Below are 22,073 nucleotides of genomic sequence, written 5' to 3' on the forward strand. Positions count from 1 at the left end.
TTGTCGGTGATTGTTTATTGTAAGTGCTTGTGCACGTCTGTCCTGGTGTGCGTCGGGTTATGTACCCATTATTTGATTGTTCTGTTTTTCGGTGTTTTTTGTTTGTTATTAAACTGCACCGTTTGGAAACATAGTTTTTGTTCTCCTGCGTCTGACTTCTCTGCCACCAGTACACACTCCTTACAGTAATATTATTTGTATCTCAGAGCCATTTGCATTGCTAGTTATAGCCTAATGTTAGCTGTCAAGCTAACATTAACCAACTTGGTTAGCTTTAGCTAACATTAAACCTACTTGGTTAGCTTTAGCTAACATTAAACCTACTTGGTTAGCTTTAGCTACCTGTAGATTCAGTAACGTTATGAGTTATGGTTCGTAACGTTACCAGCTACCCACATGTCTAACCAGAAGACTCCACTATGCAGGTAACCATTTCACTGTACCATTTACACCGTCTGTATCCTGTGCATGTGACAAATAAACATTGATTTTATTTGATATAGTGTGAGACTGTAATTTGAAGAACAACATGACCTGCACCAAAGTCAAATTAGGATATAATGTTAGGACAACAAGACAGTGTCCAAGTTTTAAAATTCTTCAGTAGAATGCCCTGCTTTTATTTCGTCACGCTCACAACCGTAAGCTATTTTCTGTAATTATCTCACCATGAACTTATAAATAATGATCTTGTGAGTTTATTTTCCTGCAATAATGAATACAAATGAGCTAATGTTAAGATGTTGTCAGCTATATTTATATGTTAGCTAATGTTTAGAAAGTTGCTTTTACTTGCCTGGTTTTCTAGATTGACATATACAAAATAATTTTTTTAACGAATGGGTTTATTGGTGTTAAAATACACCAGTTATGCTATTTTGGACCATCAGGCTGCTGATGACATGCAGCTTGTCATGTTTGTGTTTATACTTTTTCATAACAACAACATCAAGTTTCATGTTGGACGACAATGTTCATGATGTCACTGCGACAACTGTACATGGACATGTCGATAGACGTAATATAAACCAGCCTTTTGTCTTGAAATCTTTGGTTTTTAGTACACTACACTACTCACTCTGTTTAGCACGTCCTCACATGTGAATCCTTAAAGAGATGGGTGGGGCTAAAGGCTTAAGAGGGTGTGAACGATGGTGAACGTGTGAAGACAAAGAAAAGCTGTCCAGTAGGTGTACCAAAAAAATTCAACCGCAATTTTCTCAAAAGTGGGGTTACAAGTTTATCAACTTTCAAAGCAGAATAACTTTCCCGTTGTTCCTCAACTGTAGTGTATGATGTACCATTTTCTAGCTCTGAGTCTCTATTTTTATCCAATGTAAAAAAACACAAATCTCAAATGTTGCAACATAAGACCAAATCGAGCCGGTTGGTCACATATGAAGACATCATAAGCAATGGCAAAGTGTGTAGAATTGCAGGAAATTACTTTAACACGGCAAAATATCCTCTCAGCCTCATTACTAAATGTTTGGGGGCCCTCTGGAGGTTGGTGCCCTGAGGCCCCAAATAAGGCCGCCCGGCCTTGCCTACCAACGATCCTGCTACTTTCATAATGTTACCCAGCCTGTTCTTACTCTAAGTTAGATTACCAAAACAGCAGATGATATTGAATGTTAAAATGGAATCAATGAACAATCTTTAAAAGATGGTGATCAGGATCTTATCCACTCTGAAACGGCAGAGTTTCCTCAGGAAGAACAAGCATCGATATCCCTTTGCACAGATAGCATCCACATTGGCCTCAAAACTCAGTTTTCTGTCAAGGAAAGTGCCAAGATATTCACATCGATCAACGGTATCAACTGGCTCACCATCTATCAGCCTGCATTGGAGGCAGTGAGCTACTCCAGAAATCAATAGCCATATCCTTGGTTTTCTTGACATCAAGTTCTAAGTAGCAGTCACGCCATCCAACGAACTCCACCCACTGGGCGATGGCTCACCACATCCTGTAAAAGACTCACGATAACCAAGTGTTGTCAAGGGCAAAGTCAGCACAGAAACTAAGAGAAGGGTGGTAGTTGTGGCAGGTGTAGACTGAAGGGCAGGCAATGTGCCAATTACTAGGGGTCTACACTGCAGGGTATTTCCATATTTCACCATGTGGTGGAAAATCACCCCTCAGCCTCCTACCACTCAGCTCACGTCCACGCTGATGTATACTTTCTGCAACCACGTGCCTTTACACAACACAGAGACAACAGTGGGTCAGGGTGAGTCAGGGGAAGAGACCGGTATTGCCTGGATGTCTGCTGGGCATTGGAATGCCGTTGTTGCACAGACTGGGCTGTTAAAATCAGTACAGTGTGTGTGTGTGTGTGTGTGTGTGTGTTGAATGGAAGATCTTCTTTGCCAAGACACTGCACAATTCCACCACTAGGGGATGTTTACTGCGTCCATATGTAAACCTGAAAGCAGCACATAAAATACACAAGGAAAAGCACACACTGAAGTTTGACATAATATACAACATATTTATTCTGAAATATTTACAAAAAGCTCTAGATTTGTTGTAAAGTGATCAAATAGGAAATGAAACAAAAGGGAAAGAAGGTAGAAAAACAGCTGTTATGGTGCTACTGTCGGTCCTTGGTCAGTCAGAGTTTATACAGCATGGAGTCCTTCCATGGAACCAAATGCATCCCCTGTACCTGCTGAACAGGAAAGACAACTATATGCATCTTCAATACTTCAACATCCATTCCTTCACTCAGTGGAGCTCCATTCATGTTCAATAGAGAGGAAACTGGTGTGAATGTTGAGCAGCATGGTCCTCTTCCCTCAGTGTTCCCCTACTGGTTTTTGGTACAGTAATGTACCCATTGATTCTTGAGGAATATAACGTATAAATGCCCCGTGAGCTTAGTTCAACTGTCATACCCCAGCAGAACCCAAAATATAAGCTTGTTTTACTCCAATGTTTGTAAACAAAGTAAATGTAAAGAACCACTGTATAGCCAAAAAACGTGGTTAAACGACCATTTTGATATCATGGATGGTCCTTACATCCATAGCGTAGTCAATGATGGTTTGAGAGTGGTTGCATTTCTCCAGACCCATCCCTCAGCTTTTTACTGAAACTGTGGCAGGGAGAACACTTAAAGCTTCAGTTAAGGATTACCGCTTTAAGAGAGCAAGCATGACTGTCCACCTGACCCAACATATACAAATTAAGTGACAATGTCTACACAAGTACTCTAAGCCCATGTAGCATACAAAAAATTATTAAAAAGGCCGGTTGGACGTACTGCCAAGTTCTCTAAAATAACGTTGGAGGAGGTTTATGGTCGAGAGATTAACATGAAATTCTCTAGCAACAGCTCTGGTGGTAATTTTCTGCAGTCAACATGCCAATTGCACATTCCCACAAACTTGAGACATCATTTTAATGTGCCCAGCACAAGGTGCACCTGTGTAACAATCATGCTGTTTAATCAGCTTCTTGATATGTCAGGTGGATGGATTATCTTGGCATAGGAGAAATGCTCACTAACAGCGATGTAAACAAATTTGTGCACAACATTTAGAGAGAAATAACCTTTTTTTGTTGGTATGGAACATTTCTGGAAACTTTTATTTCAGCTCATGAAACATGGGACCAACACTTCACATGTTGCGGTTATATTTTTGTTCAGTATATTTTTCACTTTGCCAACCCTACAGAACAATGGCGGCTGCTGAGGTGAGAACGGCTCATAATAATGTCTGGAACGGAGCGAATGGAATACCATCAAACAAATAGAAACCATGTGTTTGATCCCGCTCCAGCCATTACCACGAGCCCGTGCCTCCCAATTAAGGTGCCACCAACCTCCTGTGCTACAGAAGGCACTTACTGTTGATAAACCATCACACTGACGAGGTTAACCAAGATCGTTTTCTATACATTTATGTCAGGTGTTCTGATGACCCCTTCATTTCATTTAGACAAGGTAGATCCTGGTTTCTAGGAAGGAAAGGTTTGTTGTGAAGGAATGGTTCAGGACAACCTACTGTAGCCACTGAGCACAACATACATCACTATTCAGAGTATAGAAAGTGTTCAAATAGAAATGCCTAGAGAAAGTTGTCATCCTGAGGAGTAACATTGAACATCATGACAAAAACACCTTCATTTAAATATAAGAATCTCTTACAATCATTTAGGAAAAAAAAGAAACTTAACAAATTGCATCTTAGACTTATCAAAATGTACCATTTTCTTAGTGCACTGGAACAGTAGATTTTTTTGTTTGTTCATTAATAATTTTAAGAACAGTGATGAATGCTGATCAGGAGAAAGGTAGAGCAATAGCACTTAAATGTGATGCAAATTCAAACCAACGAGAAAAATAAACTTCTCGAAAACAATCCCACTTCCGTACCCTGCCAGAGAGACCGGTGTGTCTGGAAAACAAATACAGTGCATTCGAAAATAATTCAGACCTCTTCACTTTCTGTTACAGCCTTATATAAACATTTTCCCTCATCAATCTACACACAATACCCCATAATGACAAAGCAATACCCCATAATGACAAAAATGAAAACATTTTCTTTGAAAAATAAAAACACCTTATTTACATAAGTATTCAGACCCTTTCCTATGAGACTAGAAATTGAGCTCAGGTGCATCCTGTTTCCATTGATCATCCTTGAGATTTTTCTACATATTGATTGGAGTCCACCTGTGGTAAATTCAATTGATTGGACATGACTTGGAAAAGCACACACCTGTCTAAGGTCCCACAGTTGACAGTGCATGTCAGAGCAAAAATCAAGCCATCAGGTCGAATGAATTGTCAGTAGACAGGATTGTGTCAAGGCACGAATCTGGGAAGGGTACCAAAACATTTCCACAGCATTGAAGGTCCCCAAGAACACAGTGTCCTCCATCATTCTTAAATGGAAGAAGTTTGGAACCACCAACACTCTTCCTAGAGCTGGCCGCCCTGCCAAACTGAGCAATCAAGGGGAGAAGGGCGTTGGTCAGAGGTGACCAAGAACCTGATGATCACTCTGACAGAGCTCCAGAGTTCCTCTATGGAGATGGGAGAACCTTCCAGAAGGACAACCAGCTCTGCAGCACTCCACCAATCAGGCCTTTATGGTAGAGTGGCCAGACGGAAGCCAATCCTTTGTAAAAGGCACATGACAGCTCGCTTGGAGTTTGCCAAAAGGCACTTAAAGGACTCAGACCATGAGAAACAAGATTTTCTGGTCTGATGAAAACAAGATTGAACTTTTGGCCTGAATGCCAAGCGTCACGTCTGGAGGAAACCAGGCACCGCTCATCACCTGGCCAATACCATCAATATGTTGAAGCATAACATTGTAGCGTCATACCCAAGACTCGAAGCTATAATCCCTGCCAAAGGTGCTTGTAATAAATTTGATTTGTCATTATGGGGTATTGTGTGTAGATTGAGGGGGAAAAAACTAGAATAAGGCTGTAATGAAACAAAATGGGGAAAAAGTCAAGGAGTCTGAATACTTTCAGGATGCACTGTAAGATCAATAAATGCTATCATGTACCCTTTTGTATCAATCACTTAGGAAATTGCCTCAATCTCAATCATAATCTGTGCTTCCCTTCAATCAACAGTGCACATCAAGTTACAGTGCACATCAAGTTACAGTGCACATCAAGTTACAGTGCACATCTCAAATCATGTTCAGTCAATCATGAGTAGGAAAGATCATTCGTTGGTCCAATTATCAGCTTGAAAAAAAGCATAAATCAGGTTTGGTTCATTCTGCTCTTGCCCCTTTCTGCTTTGAATAAGCACATCTTATTCACTGAAGTCAGATGACCAATTCATATAGTATGTGCTTGATACATCCTAGTGCGAGAACTCTTATTGAACTGCCCCAAACACAAATTAAAAAAGGGACTTGAAAGAGGAAAGTACTCAGTGCTATTGCAAGAGTAATACTGGTATCTGTAGGTCTCTACACAGAGCCTAAAAAGCCACCAGGTGGCCATATAAGGTCTCCTTGAGGTCCAAATAGACCCAGAGCAATATTCATATGGAAATATATGGCTCTGGCCACACCCTCAACAGAGGAGCAATGAGGAACATTATGTTAAGTGCTCATATATTAAATGTTTTACATTTTTCAGGAAGGAGAGTTTAAAAATAAATCTGTGCAAGAAGATAAAATGTATTACTACATTTACTAAAATGGAGTTGAGACCAAACATTCAACAGCATATCATCGACGGAACCATGCTTAGAATGAACTGCAATGAATCCTTAAAAGTATATCTGGTGGTCACCGTAGTGTTTTGACTTGAAATCGGTTTGCCACATAGGAGTGTTACACATCTCCTCATTTCCAGTCAGGCAGTGGGTGCTTGGGAGTGTTTGTGCGTCTCTACATTGTGGCATGGGAGTGTTCGTGTGTCTCTACATGATTCCACAGCAGGGCTCCTTGGTGTTGTTGGACGTGTCCTCCTCTGGGGCTCGTAGTTTGAGCAGGGGCGGGTCCCCGCTGGCTGGCGTGAAGTACACAGCGCTGGGAAAGGCCACCTCTGTGCTGGGGGTCTCCTGGACGGCTCGGGAGGGGGTCATCTCCTGCAGAGGGGCGGGAGAGGGAGACTCCTCCTCTGCGGGAGGGAGTAGAGGTGGGGCGGGGTACTTGTTGAGCTTGGCCGCGGCCCGCTGGCGTTTCAGGTCCGCTAGAGTCTGGTGGGATTTCTCCAGGGTCATGTTGTCCCTTTCCTCCCCAGACCCTGAAGCAGGGCTCAGCTGGTAGGAGGCACTGCGGTCCATCCGGCCTCCACGCCACTGCTCCCCTGGGACAGACGCCGAGAGGGCAAGGGGCGTCCCACCGTTCCCCAGACTAGACTTCCTCTCCGCTCCCTCATTCTCCAGCCTCGACATGCTACCTGCAGCCTGAGAAAGCCAGAGCAACAGAGAGTTAATGAGACATTCACCTATCAACTCTGAGTCATATCCTCTATTCTCAGTGTCGACTGAACATGGTAGCAGTTTGTTCTGGTGTCGTTGCTATGACAGGAGTAACAGTACCACTCACCATGGCAACGTGCTGGTGGAGCTCGTTGTCTGTCTGTCTGTCCTCATCCTCGTCCTGCGGCTCGGCCTGTCGGCCTCTCTCCTGCCACACCATGGCCTCCTTGTGGTGCTCCCGCCGGTACAGGCTGAAACGCTCGTTGACGCTCACACGCCGCACCACCTTACTGCTCAGACAGAGGACGACACACAGACACTGTAGACACAGCTACAAACTGACAAGAGGCTGAGGCTTTGCCTGCATCTTAACAAAACCCTCATCTGCTCTTAACCTTCCATCTTTAAACCTTGAACAAATCCTCTCTCTTGTTCAACCCCCCCCTCCCCCCTCACCCTCTGCTGCCAGTGCTGGAGGCTCGTCTCTGCAAGGTGCCCTTGTGTCGGTCATGACTCTTCATGATGGCGTCGTGTTTGTGCTTCAGCTCCATCAGCTTGGCTCTCACCTCCTCGTCAGCACACACATCTACCACGGACAGAAAACACAACAGAGTCAGGACATGTCATCCCCATTCAGCTAACCCCCAACAACTGCTCCCCGGGCGCCGATGACGTCCATTAAGGCAGCCCCCCGCACCTCTCTGATTCAGAGGGGTTGGAGTAAATGCAGAAGACATTTCTGTTGATTCCTTCCCCATTCAGGCTTACACTCTGATACATGGTGATGCTGTGTGTGCCATCTTGGTCATCTACCGTATCTTAGTCTATGCCGCTCTGACGTCGCTCGTCCATATATTTATATATTCTTAATTCCATTCCTTACTTAGGATGTGTATGTATATGTTGTGAAATTGTTAGATATTACTGCACTATCGGAACTAGAAGCACAAGCATTTCTCTACACCCACAATAACATCTGCTAAACATAGCTACATTTTTGAGGAAGTGTACTTTCTATGCCTGTGATGTGGTTGTCCCACCTAGCTATCTGAAGTTTCTCTGGATAAGAGCGTCTGCTAAATGACTGAAATGTAAACATGTGGTGTTGTTACCCAGCGGCGTCTCTTCCAGGACAGACTTGGTGTTGAGACTGGCCCCATGAGCCACCAGCTGCTCCACCATCAGGATCTAGGGAAACAGACACACCAGTACGTTCAGGTCAGTGAGCCAGCCATTTAGCATAACACGACCGTTGAGAAAGGGAGCTTCATTCTAGCCTGTTCTCTGAGTGCTACAATACTGACCTGTCCCCAGCAGGAGGCAGCGTGGAGTGGTGTCCAGCCATCCTTGTCCTTCTGCTCCACCTTGGCCCGGTGCTCCAGTAGCAGCTCCCCCACCGACAAGTAGCCGTTAGCCGCCGCTATGTGCAGCTGGAGGTGAATTGTTAGTCAACCTTTCATCCCAGTGGTGAAGTGAAGATATGATCATAATACAAGACTAGAAAATCTCCCCAGGCAGGTGTTTTCAGGGTTACAGCAGGGGTATTCAAATCCCACACTACGAGCTTCGGAGTACTGCTGGTTTTCTGTTCTACCTGATAATGAATTGTACCCACCTCGTGCCCAAATCTAAAATCAGTCCCTGATTAGAGGGGAAGAATAAAAAAACATCTATTTGAATGTGAGCGTCTCACCAGCGTGGTCCCGTTGTCATCCTGAGCGTTCAGGTCCGCTCCATTCTGGACCAGCACTCGAAGATCTGTGAGCATATTCATCTCCTTAGCCCCACGACACCGGTTTATACGGTCCTGGGTTATACCTGCACAGACACACAGCAAGTCAGAGTTCTTACACACTTCTACATTTCCACAAAGACCATTGTTGATTTGACATGGACTGGGTTTAAGTAAGGCTCGTAGAGGGGATTGCAACTTCCAGGTACAGTTGAAGTCGGAAGTTTACATACACTTATGTTGGAGTCATTAAAACTTGTTTTTCATCCACTCCACAAATTTCTTGTTAACAAACTATAGTTTTGGCAAGTCGGTTAGGACATCTACTTTGTGCATGACACAAGTCATTTTTACAGCAATTGTTTACAGACAGATTATTTCACTTATAATTCACTGTATCACAATTCCAGTGGGTCAGAAGTTTACATACGCTAAGTTGACTGTGCCTTTAAACAGCTTGGAAAATTCCAGAAAATGATAGCATGGCTTTAGAAGCTTCTGATAGGCTAATTGACATCATTTGAGTCAATTGGAGGTGTACCTGTGGATGTATTTCAAGGCCTACCTTCAAACTCAGTGCCTCTTTGCTTGACATCATGGGAAATCTAAAGAAATCAGCAAAGACCTCAGAAAAATAATTGTAGACCTCCACAAGTCTGGTTCATCCTTGGGAGCAATTTCCAAACGCCTGAAGGTTCCATGTTCATCTGTACAAACAACAGTACGCAAGTATAAAACACCATGGGACCACGCAGCAGTCATACCGCTCAGGAAGGAGACGCATTCTGTCTCCTAGAGATGAACGTACTTTGGTGCAAATCAATCCCAGAACAACAGCAAAGGACCTTGTGAAGATGCTGGAGGAAACAGGTACAAAAGTATCTATATCCACAGTAAAACAAGTCCTATATCGACATAACCTGAAAGGCCGCTCAGCAAGGAAGAAGCCGCTGCTCCAAAACCACCATAAAAAATCCAGACTACGGTTTGCAACTGCACATGGGGCAAAGATCGTACTTTTTGGAGAAATGTCCTCTGGTCTGATGAAACAAAAATATAACTGTTTGGCCATAATAACCATTGTTATGTTTGAAGGAAAAAGGGGGAGGCTTGCAAGCCGAAGAACACCATCCCAACCGTGAAGCACAGGGGTGGCAGCATCATGTTGTGGGGGTGCTTTGCTGCAGGAGGGATTGCTGCACTTCACAAAAATCAATGGCATCATGAGGATTGAAAACAATGTGGATATATTGAAGCAACATCTCAAGACATCAGTCAGGAGGTTAAAGCTTGGTCGCAAATGGGTCTTCCAAATGGACAATGACCCCAAGCATACTTCCAAAGTTGTGGCAAAATGGCTTAAGGACAACAAAGTCGAGGCCATCACAAAGCCCTGACCTCAATCCTATAGAAAATTTGTGGGCAGAACTGAAAAAGCGTGTGTGATCAAGGAGGCCTACAAACCTGACTCAGTTACACCAGCTCTGTCAGGAGGAATGGGCCAAAATTCAACCAACTTATTGTGGGAAGCTTGTGGAAGGCTACCCGAAACGTTTGACCCAAGTTAAACAATTTAAAGGCAATGCTACCAAATACTAATTGAGTGTATGTAAACTTCTGTCCCACTCGGAATGTGATGAAAGAAATAAAAGCTGAAATAAATCTCTCTCTACTATTATTCTGACATTTCACGTTCTTAAAATAAAGTGGTGATCCTAACTGACCTAAAACATGTAATTTTTACTAGGATTAAATGTCAGGAATTGTGAAAAACGTTGTATGTAAACTTCTGACTTCAACGGTAGCTATGATTACAGGGCTGCGACTACGGGCTATAGCCATGGTGAGAGGGTGAGTGAATGGTCAGAAATGTAAAGAGAGGATAAGTTGGGGGGGGGGGGGGGGGGGGGGGGGGGGGGGAAATCAGGTTGGTTTTTAGTCTCCCTACTGACCCTGCTCTGCCATGACCATCTCTAGCAGCTCCAGAGTGGCCTCATCCTCACAAAGGTCATAGGGCATGTTGCCATCAGCGTTGACAGCCAGCAGCTCTGCTCCACTGGACACAGACAAGGAGAACGTTACACCAGAAGCACACACATCGTTATCACAGCCTACTTGGAAATTATAAGGATGTCCTTGAACTGTTCAACAGTGTCTGAAGAAAGGCTAAGAAGTTGTGGAAGTTCACCCAGAGGAATGAGTCAAAACTATTTGTACATTTTAAAGTCCTCTGCATCCTGAACAGTACATTGTAACTGTGTACATTTGTGTGTCGTGTTGAGGTGTTTATAATGTGACTCACGACTGCACGAGGAGCTGCACCAGGCCTGTGTGTCCACAGGTGGCAGCAGCGTGAAGCGGCGTCCACAGCTCACTGTCACAGGCGTTCACACTGGCCCCGGCATCCAAAAGACACTGTACCAGCTCCACAAAGTCATCAATGCAGCACTGCAGGGGGAATGCAGACAGACACACAACGGGCATAATAACACACACACACACCACACACACAGCTCTTCAGCACATCCATGGGTTTACTGTCAACTGCAGAGTAAACTGAATTTGCACAGGTCCAGGCCTCCAGCCTTTTACTAAGTAAACACATTACATTTTTTTCTGGAGGGAAGAAATACTTCATGACTATAAAGACAGCACTGTGCTCTCTAGTGCCACTCTTACGCATTTACAGTGTGTGTGCGTGTGTGCTAACATGTACATGTAGGGTGTGTTTTATTTCTAAAGAGAGCAGTGTATTTTCTTGGTGGTGTGTTGGTAGACGTTTCCAAACAACACAGTAATGCTATGGGGGGGGGGGGGGGGTCACTAAATCTATCCTTCCCAACGGTCTAGGAATGTAAGAGCCAGTCCAGAGTAGAGCAGCAGTTACATGTCTAGTTCTAGAAGCAATGAGAAAACATTCTACAGTGTTTACATAAACTGTGATTTTAGATAGACACCCCACAGACAGACAGTACTTACAGTGTTGAGAACCACACTAAACATAAAATACACACACACACACACACACAGTGGTGACCAAGCGGGCAGACGTCGGACTGTGTGTGCGCGAGCGCGTGTGTACCTGGTGAAGGGCAGTGAGTCCGTCCTCGTTGTACAGATCTGGACTGACTCCACCGTTCAGCAGCTCCCTCACTGCAGAGAAACACATGGTCATTATTCACTACAACTCCAGTAAGTCATACTATGAATCTTAGTTAAGTGATAATGCCCGACAAGCCGGTGTTTGGAGGATATATTGGAACGATGTTGTTAGGCCCGAGTCGAGAGAGACAGCAAGGTTTATGCAAATCTCTGCTGTTGGAAACCAAATACTAGTCTTCAAATCAAATTTTATTGGTCACATACACATATTTAGCAGATGTTATTGCAGGTGTAGCGAAATGCTTGTGCTCTTAGCGCCAACAGTGCAGTAACATCTAACAACAATATGCATGTCTTAAAAAAAAGAGGAAATAATGTCTAGATGACTTTTACAGTGGAGGTCAACTTTTAGGAATTGCCTGTCTGACTGGGCTGATGATGATGATGAGACGGTGGATTTCACAGTGAAATGGAACACTAATGCATTACAAAGTCATAGCTTTGGCCGGTGGTAACTTGTCAAATAGAAATCGTCTGGAATGTGTTTTTAACCAATCAGAATGCAGGATTTGACCCACCTGTTGTATAAATTTCAGATAACCTCTGCTCTTGCAATGCAAACAAAAGTTACCGCTATAATTAGCCATAATCGGGTGTGCTAACAATAGCACCATTGAAACCAAATGTCTGTTCTGATAAGCCTAAATGTATGATGCGTCTCACATAAAATACGCATGAATGATTTCCTGTGTAACTTGTGTTTATAGAGCGGTCGTGCAACTGCCCTGCCAGTATTCATGTTACTTTGAAGAACAGCAGCCATGAAAACAACAGTGAGTGTTATCTACAGGCTTTTCTAAGGGGTAGTGGGAATTCCTTTGGTAGAATAAAACCTCTATGGCCCGTTTCCCAGACATGGATTAGCCTAAACCTAATCCTGGATTTAAAAGCACTTTTAATGAAGAGATTCTTCATTGAGCATGCTTTTTTAACCCAAGACTAGGCTCAATCGGTTTCTGAAACTGTCCCACAGTGGTGTGCTGACTGACTCACCCTCCGCCAGGTCATTGCGGGCTGCAGCCTCCAGCAGAGTGATGTTGTCGGGGAAGACCACCCTGCGCGTGCGCCCCTTCTTGTTGCTTTTCTGGCCGGCCTTACCCTCACCGCGGGCCATGTCCTTGTCCATCTGGGCCCAGCCCTTTAGCTGCTGGGCACGCCGCTTCTGGGCATGCTTCAAGCGCTCCGTGGCGCTCAGACGCCCAATCGTGGCCATCTCACCGAGCAGCTCGCCGTGCTCCGCCATGCCACGCCAATGCCCACCCCCCTCCCCTGTCCTGTTTCACTGGTCTGATCTGGTTCTGGGTTTTAGCAGTAGAAAGCGAACAAAAATAACTTTGAACCATATTTCAGTCCTTAAATCCATATCACTGCTAAAAAAATATAATAAATCAATATAGTCCCATTATAAATCGCTACTTTCGATTTGTCATTTATTTTTCTTGCTAGGAAGTGTTAGCTTGTACTAGTCATCCTATAGCTTGTTCTCCTTCTTCTTAAATAGTGAGCCAACATGTTTTCAGCACTTATTTCCATGACTGACCAAAACTCATTTTCTCATGCTTTCTCTTGACTCTCTGCAGCTGACATGTGGTGAGCAATATGTTTGGAACATCAAATTGCAATAAAATCACAGTATCGAATCACTAACTATAGAATCATGAGAAACACAATACATATTGGCGCCTAAGTATCGTATCGTGAGGTCCCTGTAAAAAAAGTATAAATAACCCGTTATCAATGAGGTAAAAAAAAGAAATCAAAAGTAAAGACATTTGGACTAATACGGCACAGAACCTTAATTCAGAGTGCAATAGTACGAGAGAATGGAAGGGCAGAGGTTGGTCAGAGGTGGGGGCTGCATGGGATTGGACCACTTGTCAGTCTTCTAGTCCTGTAATAGGCCAGTGCAGGTGGTGCTTCAGGAACCAGGAAGAGTCCAGCATCAAGGCGTCTCAAGGATCCATTGTGCTGCTGAGAATACATAACATTCTACTTCCCTCCCCTGACACCTGGAGACGGAGAGACAGAGAGAGTTCCCTGTTACCGTAATGTACACAATCTTGAGCCAGTCCCCCTCCCTGAGGAAACCAGAGATGGGACGCCCTTCATTAATGATTGACACACCCTGCCTGGCCTGCGCAGCACCACCACGGCTTCAGCACAGCACACTCTGTGGTTGGTTAGTGTGAGAGGACGGATCAGGGAGGGATGTTGTAGGGTGGTTATTAGTTGGGTTGTTGTACTTGACACTTGTTTGGGTGCTAAGTGCTAGGCTAGCAGTGGCCCTTCTGGCTGTCCTCCCTGTTTATCTAGGTATGTAGCATCTCACACCAGTATCGCAATATTGTCTGTATTAGGAGGACATGGCATTTTTTGAATGGTTCCCCCCCCGACAGGTAGGACCTGTTCCCATCCTCCTCCCGACAGGTAGGGCCTGCTCCCATCCTCCTCCCGACAGGTAGGGCCTGCTCCCATCCTCCTCCCGACAGGTAGGGCCTGCTCCCATCCTCCTCCCGACAGGTAGGGCCTGCTCCTCCCCCCCCCCCCGACAGGTAGGACCTGCTCCCCCTCCCCCCCGACAGGTAGGACCTGCTCCCCCTCCCCCCGACAGGTAGGACCTGCTCCCCCTCCCCCCGACAGGTAGGGCCTGCCCCCCCGACAGGTAGGCCTGCTCTCATCCCCCCTCCCGACAGGTAGGGCCTGCTCTCATCCCCCCTCCCGACAGGTAGGGCCTGCTCTCATCCCCCCTCCCGACAGGTAGGGCCTGCTCTCATCCCCCCTCCCGACAGGTAGGGCCTGCTCTCATCCCCCCTCCCGACAGGTAGGGCCTGCTCTCATCCCCCCTCCCGACAGGTAGGGCCTGCTCCCGCCCCGACAGGTAGGCCCTGCTCCCGCCCGGACAGGTAGGCCCTGCTCCCGCCCCGACAGGTAGGCCCTGCTCCCGCCCCGACAGGTAGGCCCTGCTCCCGCCCCGACAGGTAGGCCCTGCTCCCGCCCCGACAGGTAGGCCCTGCTCCCGCCCCGACAGGTAGGCCCTGCTCCCGCCCCGACAGGTAGGCCCTGCTCCCGCCCCGACAGGTAGGCCCTGCTCCCGCCCCGACAGGTAGGCCCTGCTCCCGCCCCGCCCGCCCCGACAGGTAGGCCCTGCTCCCGCCCCGACAGGTAGGCCCTGCTCCCGCCCCGACAGGTAGGCCCTGCTCATGCCCCGACAGGTAGGCCCTGCTCCCATCCTCCTCCCGACAGTGAAGGTGCCCTGCCCAGTTGATAATCACCCTGATAATTGCCTCGAAACTGAACCGTAACTCATTTCACACACAGTATAACAGATGAAATGAATGAAGTAGTAGAGATGTGATGATACCAGTATCACAATATTTTTCAGTGGCAAAAATGTAAACATGAAGCAGACCTCACTCTTTGTTCCTTCAATAACCTGCTGTATGTAACATATTGTGCTATAGTTTACAAAATTAATTCCTTTTTACTCTGGATGACAACATAATGATGTTTGTTCCCAACATTAGGGCTGTTCACGATACTAACTCGTATCGCGATACTGGTATCGTCCCGGACCTACACACCAGCCGCTCTTTCCAGGCACCTCATCCATTATTTAGCCTGGCCTGTGAGTCGCTGAGAGGAAGGTCAACTAGACACACTAGGGAGACAACTCCAAACGGAGGCCTACCTGAGCGGTGGACGAAGACATCAATGATCTGGCAGTATGAAGACAAGCTGTTCCTGACACCCTCCTCTGCAGATGGCAAGACACTTCACTGTGGCTTCAAACTATATTTAGGATGACCTGTCCATTGTCAGCACCCAGACCACAGTGTATGGATTTCCTTGGATTCAGAATGTTTACTCACCCTCACACACTACTAAAGTGTCCCTGTCAGGGCACATGAAACACACAGCATACTGGTATTCCTATTCAAATATATTTACTGCAGCATACAGGCCAGGGCCACATCTCGCTTGACCCCCCATCACAGAGAAGTGAACTGCTTCCCATCTACCTGTTCTTCCTTCAACAGCACCTACAGAATGACTAAGCAGCCATATATACACACAGAAACAGCTGCTGATGACGCATTGGCTAACAGGCTATAGGCTATAGGTTAAATCACCATGGGAAACCAGTCAACTGTGGCTGTGGAGGTCTAGTGTCCACACACCACATAACAGTTTGTAATCAGTGAGCATAGGTAGCGTAACCCTTCAAGGCCTACTTTCCACCACAGTGAACACAGAGAGAGAAGACTCAGCATTTACAGACGCTTAAGGAGATTTGGAAGAGGAATTTGAGAGAGGCCGTGTCCCCCACAATCCCTTTAGGGACTTTACTTCAGGATCAGAAGAAAGCGCTGTAAACAATTTAAAAACAAACCACAATGCCACCGAAATAAAACTGCAATCAGGGTTTACAAAATACAACACCACACCAGTATGCCTGTATTTCAAATATTGAAAACAGTGATGTAGACGTGAGGAGAACTACTGGTCTTCATGTGTTTGTCCTCCATCCCACATCCCTGTTCATAAAACCGGTTTACTGTGTTTGCTGTCCTCACTAAGAACACACACCATGTGAATCAGGGATTTAATAACTTTCTATGCATGCGTGTCATCGCCCATCTTTGTGCCCCTCTGTACTGCTGAAAGTCACGAGCCTGTTCAGTTGCAGAGTGAACACTGATCTGTGTGAGCCTGACAGAAGTGCATGTCTACGTCTTCGCACCTTATGCTGGCCTAAATCACAAAACCGCTAACTTCCCCTTCCTGCCTAATCTCACGGTTTTTGGCTGACAGTTCTCCCAGTAATGCTGTCAATCACCATGGAGATAAACCCCTTCACCTCTTATCATTATACTTCATCGAGACCGTAAGTGACCATGAAGCTTAGCCTATATAATCACACTTGTTCAATTTCCATGAAACCTACACAAAGCGTCTAATTCCACCCTGGATAGCCAGTAGAATAGTCCTAGATATCAACTGATCAAATCAAATCTGACAAGGATAGGCAGAGAGCATGCTCATATTTCTGTGAATATAACCACCTGGTGGCTCATAAGTCATTTTGAAAGTGATAGTTGAATTACATAACCAACCATAGATATGATCTCAGGCTTCTCCCGGGGACAGGAAACATGTAGGCACCTATCGCTGAACTTTGACCCTGTGTGTACACACAGTCCTTTATAGAGTTAGTTGCAGAGTGAGCTTTTAGGACGGAAGGACATCATTGCTTGTCTGTTGTAGTTCAAATGCGACAAATAAAACAAACCAAGTCGCAGCCAGTCAATCGAACAGCGAGCAAGTCTGGAACAGAGACAGAACAGTATATGTACTTTAGCCGAGCAGACAGGCCCACAGGAGATACAGTTCAATAACAGCCACTGTGTCTTCTAAACTCAGAGAACATTAAAAAAAAGCAATGAGAACTCACTACTCTCTCTACTCCACCCAGAACCTCACACCCCTTAAACTGAACCTCACAGCTTGTTCTTGCCGAAGACTGGCCTATCCACAAGTCAACTCCACCCCAGCCCTCCTCCACAGAAATTACTACCTGCAAGAAAGAGTGTGTCTGAGGGATGAGTGGCTATTAAAAGGCCCCATGCAGCCATTTTATATCAACATCAAATTATTTCTGGGTAACAATTAAGTACTTTACTGCAATAGATTCCCATTAAAATGGGCATAAATTGCTTTTTAGCAAAAAAATATTCCTCAAGCAACTACTTTGCCAGGACCGTCTGGGAGTGGTCTGAGTGGGGAGGGGAAAACTGAAAACAAGTTGTTACTGGCAGAGATGTTTGGAACTCCTTGTTATTGGTCTATTAGCCAATTTAACATATGGTGAGGTCACCATGGAAACCTGCTGATTTGAAGTTCCTGTGTAGATTGTGTTTTCAACCAGCAACTATCAAGAAATAACTTAAAGAAATAATTTCTTCACTTTTAGTTTCATCAGCTGTTGTACAATATGATACAACACACAGGAACAAGTAGATTTAGACTGCACTGGGCCTTTAATAGAGTCAATAGCATAGGGAAGATTAAATCAAGGATAATTTACTGTGAGGGACGCTCTCTCCTGTATCTCAGTTCATGTATGCAACCAGGCATACTTCCTGATAGTTTGTTTTACTGTCTTCTGGCAGCAAGCAGATGCGTTTAGCACACCTTTTAAAAATGGGTGCCACTAGGTAGGCCGACTGAACGTTTGACATGTCACTCCCTAACCCTACCAAGTAAGTATTCAAGTCTGTATAGGAATGCGTCAGGTTGGGCATCACCGGCAGGAGTGGAAAAAAACCCTGGAGGCCAAAAGTCAAAATGCGTTGGTTCTACTTTCTGAAATAAAGAAGCTTTTTATTTGATTCCATTGTCCTCCAAGTGTTGCTGAATCTCGTCTCTACCACAGTAATGCACACTACCAGCTTATAGGCTTCTGGGTGGCCTAGTTTGCTCATCTGCATTCTTCATGTATCATCAGTGTACTTTGAGATTGGTCGGTGAACGCTTGGAACCTTTAACAAGAGCCACCGTGTCAATGACTCAGCCTGGACAGGGAGGGCCGGTGTTTCTGTGGAACAAATCACTCAGTGACTGGCCCTCACTATGAATACTCACAAAAATATTTGTTTGGTGTGGTTTAGTCCCCAAGAGAAAAAGCAAACGACTTACACATTTGTGCATAAATTAGTTAGAGTAAGGTCTATAGAGTAAGGTATTCAAATGGACTTTATAGACCAGAAACAGGGATTACTGTGAACCTGTGTTCCACATAGGCCTAGGCTTAGTAACAAACAGGTCTAAGTATTGGTTAGGGAGACAAATGTAATCTAAAAATGGGTTTGAAATCTGATTAAAGCAGCCTTATAGGTGATTATGATAAATCCAGCAACATATAAATTGGTAGTGGTAGTTGACCATACATGTTGGCTAGATTTAGCTTGGGCCTAAATTGCATTCCTGTTCCATCAGAGGACAGGAAGGACCAACCCCATGTACATTGTGTCCCTGGCTTTTATATAGGCTAACAATGCTGAATCAGGGCGGCAGGGTAGCCTAGTGGTTAGAGCGTTGGACTACTAACCGAAAGGTTGCAAGTTCAAATCCCCGAGCTGACAAGGTACAAATCTGTCGTTCTGCACCTGAACAGGCAGTTAACCCACTGTTCCTAGGCTGTCATTGAAAATAAGAATTTGTTCTTAACTGACTAGCCTAGTTAAATAAAGGTAAAAGAAAAAAATAGATTTAAAAAAAATCAATGGTGTTCTGGAATGATCCTGCCACCTGAACCACTGCCCAGTTGTCTAATCTCCTGTTCAATATTCCTAAAGGCCTTTTCCCCCCCCATCCCCAGCTTTAAAATGGTTTAATGAGCAATTAACACATGACGTTTCAGAAATCCCGTCTTGTGTGGACTGGAGTGACCTTTATCCATGTTAGCCACAATCACTCAGCCATCTGAGGCTACAGGGGAAGGCAGACGGAGGAAGACAGACGGGAGGGGGAGGGGAGAGCAGAGGGAAAGTATGGCATGTGGAGGAAAGACAGTGATGGAGATAAAGAGGAATGGAAGGCAGGAGGGAGACAGACCCAAAGGCACCATTTTAATGGGTTCCGTTCAGTAGGTGGCAAAAAATGAAGAGGAAATGTCAAAGTCAGGGTGCAGTAGTTATAAACTCCTTCAAGGCTTATCAGCCCAACCGCCTTACTGTCTTATCATTAGGCTATACAGTAGTTAGACATGGATAAGTGACAGCAAGGTTTGTGAAGGCTACACTATATGGCTCCTCTGAAAACTGAACATTGTCCTCAGTAGTTAGACCTACATTGATAGGCAGAGAAAAGCAGAGCTAGTACTGTTTATCCTATGGTTGGATAAGACGTTTGGTTAGGTATGGTTCTCTCTCCTTGCTGTATGAAAACTGTACTGTTCAGACAACATAACGACCTTAGAGTGGCAAGACCCTCTTTCAAAAGAGTCAGCAAGATTTAAACACACTAGTCAGCCACAGAGCAGAGTTTACATAGGCCAGTGTGTGTGCCATGTTGCAATGTGGCCTAAGCTATTGCATTAATCTCCAGAATCTTAGATAGTGTACACATGTGAGTGCAGCAGTGTACTACTCAAGTTCATGCAGTAGGTGTAACCTCTACCAGATCTCTCTAAAGTACAGTAAGAAATGTGACCTGCTTCCTCTCTTTCAATAGACTGTTTCTTCATGAAAACAAAATCAAATGCTAATTTATGCAAAGCCCGGGAAATAGGAACCACTATGACCAGTATCATAAATGTTTGCAGCACGGACATTACGTGTAGGGACAGCCGACATAAGGTGTGTTTGTCATTTACAAGGCAGTGTCATTCTTATAACGTCAATTCTAGGCCTGAAATCCTGTTGGTCCTTGACACACACAAATATAATACACTAACACGTCATATATTTCATATAGTCAGACCTGGAAAACAACACACGGACACAATCCATCAATGCAATAGACTTGAATTTCTATTCTAAAGTAAGTCATTAAAATGTATACATCTATCTGTGCTTCTTTACATGGTACCTGGCAAAAGTCTTGCAGTACTAGCCTACTGAAAAATACAAGTAACTTGTTGCATGAATTGAACATATTAACAACTGTCTACAATCATGTAACAAGTTATCCACCTAAAATAACAGTAAATGTCTGATGACTGACCAATACATTAAACTTTGAATAGTAAGCAAGCAGAATCATTATGAAAAATCTGTTTCACTGTGTGTAGATGTTAGCAGATTTAATTAGCACGCTACAGGTAAGAGACTAGTTTAGCATGCTAGGTGCCAGGTTACACTAGACGCAGTAAGTTGCTTTCTGGTTCAGCCAAAATAGTCTAAATCTAATACTCCAGTAACATAAAACTATGCAACTAATTAGCTGAAGTATTAAGTTAAATTTGGTCAACAACAAACGTTTCTACATCGCTTATCCTAAACGACCTGCTACAAACATACCGCTCTCCGTGGCCAACCTGTGCGTCATTGCCATTTTGTAATGCCTGCCATGCAAATTAATTAGGAAGCCAAGCTATCGCTAGGCTGCTAACACAACTCACTTACCTGACCTCATTCAGTCGCGGTAAAAGTTTGCTTTGCGTAGCTCAAATGTCGACTTTCAAATGTATTGGCGATGAAAAACAACGCATGTTGCTTACCTATGGAGTTCATTCAGTCTGACAGAAGGGCGAGCTCGTGTTCTCAGCCCGTCTGAAACCGATCAGCTGCTTTCTGTCCCCAACGCCAGCGCTCCAATGTTTCTCCAGCCCTCAGGGGAAATGCTTCTCCATAACAACCGCTGAGCGGTCATATTTTTCTTCTTCTTTTTAAAGTTGTTTGGCAGAATACACCTATTGGTGCAGGTCTATTGCCGCCATCTACTCCACCGGGTATTGAAACAAAATATATTTCATTGAGGGATGGGGTGGGAACACGACGTTATGCAAAATAAAAAAACATCTCACTCCTTCAGTCACAGTTCAAATCCCATCCATAAACAGGCTCGGGTGCATGTGAAGATGGAGCATTCATCGACAGCCTTCCTTGTAATGCCTCTGCTGTAAACAAAATAATCATAATAATCCCACAGTCCCAACAAAATGCTCAGCCGCACTCACAATACCTATTTTCTAAGATGTCCTCTGTTTGCCCTGTGCAGATGATAACCAATGCAATTAACGCTAAAGTCCACCTTCTTAACATGCAACATGTCAGGATCCCTCTGACAATTAATTTATCTGGTGTCTACTCCTATTACCATTATTTCTTCAACTTCACTCCTTTCTTCCACTCTTCTCACCGCCTCTGGATAGGACATGCTGGACAGTCCATATTCTTACCGCCTCAGTCTCATTCACCCTAACAGGTCACTTAAGAAATTCGGGTGCATGTTCACCAACGCAATTACAGCAGAAGCCTCCCGAGTGGCCTAAGGCAATGCATCGCAGTGCTAGAGGCGTCACTACAGTCCCTAGTTTGATTCCAGGCTGTATCCCAACTGGCCGTAATTGGGAGTCCCATAGTGTGGCGCACAATTGGCCCAGTGTGTTAGGGTTTGGCCGGGGTAGGCAACCCATCTACATACACGTGACCAAATATTTTGCATTTATCACACTGCGTGGGTTTGGGCATGAAGGCTTTTACAGGGTATCTCATAAAATCAAAATACACAGGTGAAGGGAGAAGAGACTATATATATTTTTA

General features: G+C 44.7%; 1 protein-coding gene across 2 annotated transcripts; it reads right to left on the bottom strand.

Annotated features, from left to right (window-relative positions):
• Positions 1-2,474: 2,474 nt before the first annotated feature.
• Positions 2,475-21,838, bottom strand: LOC106579551 (protein phosphatase 1 regulatory subunit 16A). Of its 2 annotated transcripts, XM_014159567.3 has the most exons (12): positions 21,029-21,838; positions 13,603-13,817; positions 12,802-13,514; positions 11,729-11,799; positions 10,949-11,094; positions 10,599-10,702; positions 8,608-8,732; positions 8,219-8,344; positions 8,027-8,102; positions 7,371-7,500; positions 7,042-7,204; positions 2,475-6,899 (listed from the first exon to the last, which is right to left on the bottom strand). In XM_014159567.3, the coding sequence occupies exons 3-12, from the start codon at positions 13,049-13,051 to the stop codon at positions 6,411-6,413; spliced, it is 1,680 nt and encodes a 559-aa protein (XP_014015042.1). In that variant the 5' UTR covers positions 13,052-13,514; positions 13,603-13,817; positions 21,029-21,838; the 3' UTR covers positions 2,475-6,410. The 2 variants fall into 2 exon arrangements, with proteins under 2 accessions (XP_014015042.1, XP_014015040.1); XM_014159565.3 differs by having other exon boundaries at positions 12,802-13,817.
• Between the last annotated feature and the right edge of the window lie 235 nt (positions 21,839-22,073).

This window comes from Salmo salar, chromosome 19 (assembly GCF_965601325.2).
Source record: "Salmo salar chromosome 19, fSalSal1, whole genome shotgun sequence".
In the NCBI taxonomy this organism is placed as follows: Eukaryota; Metazoa; Chordata; class Actinopteri; order Salmoniformes; family Salmonidae; genus Salmo; species Salmo salar.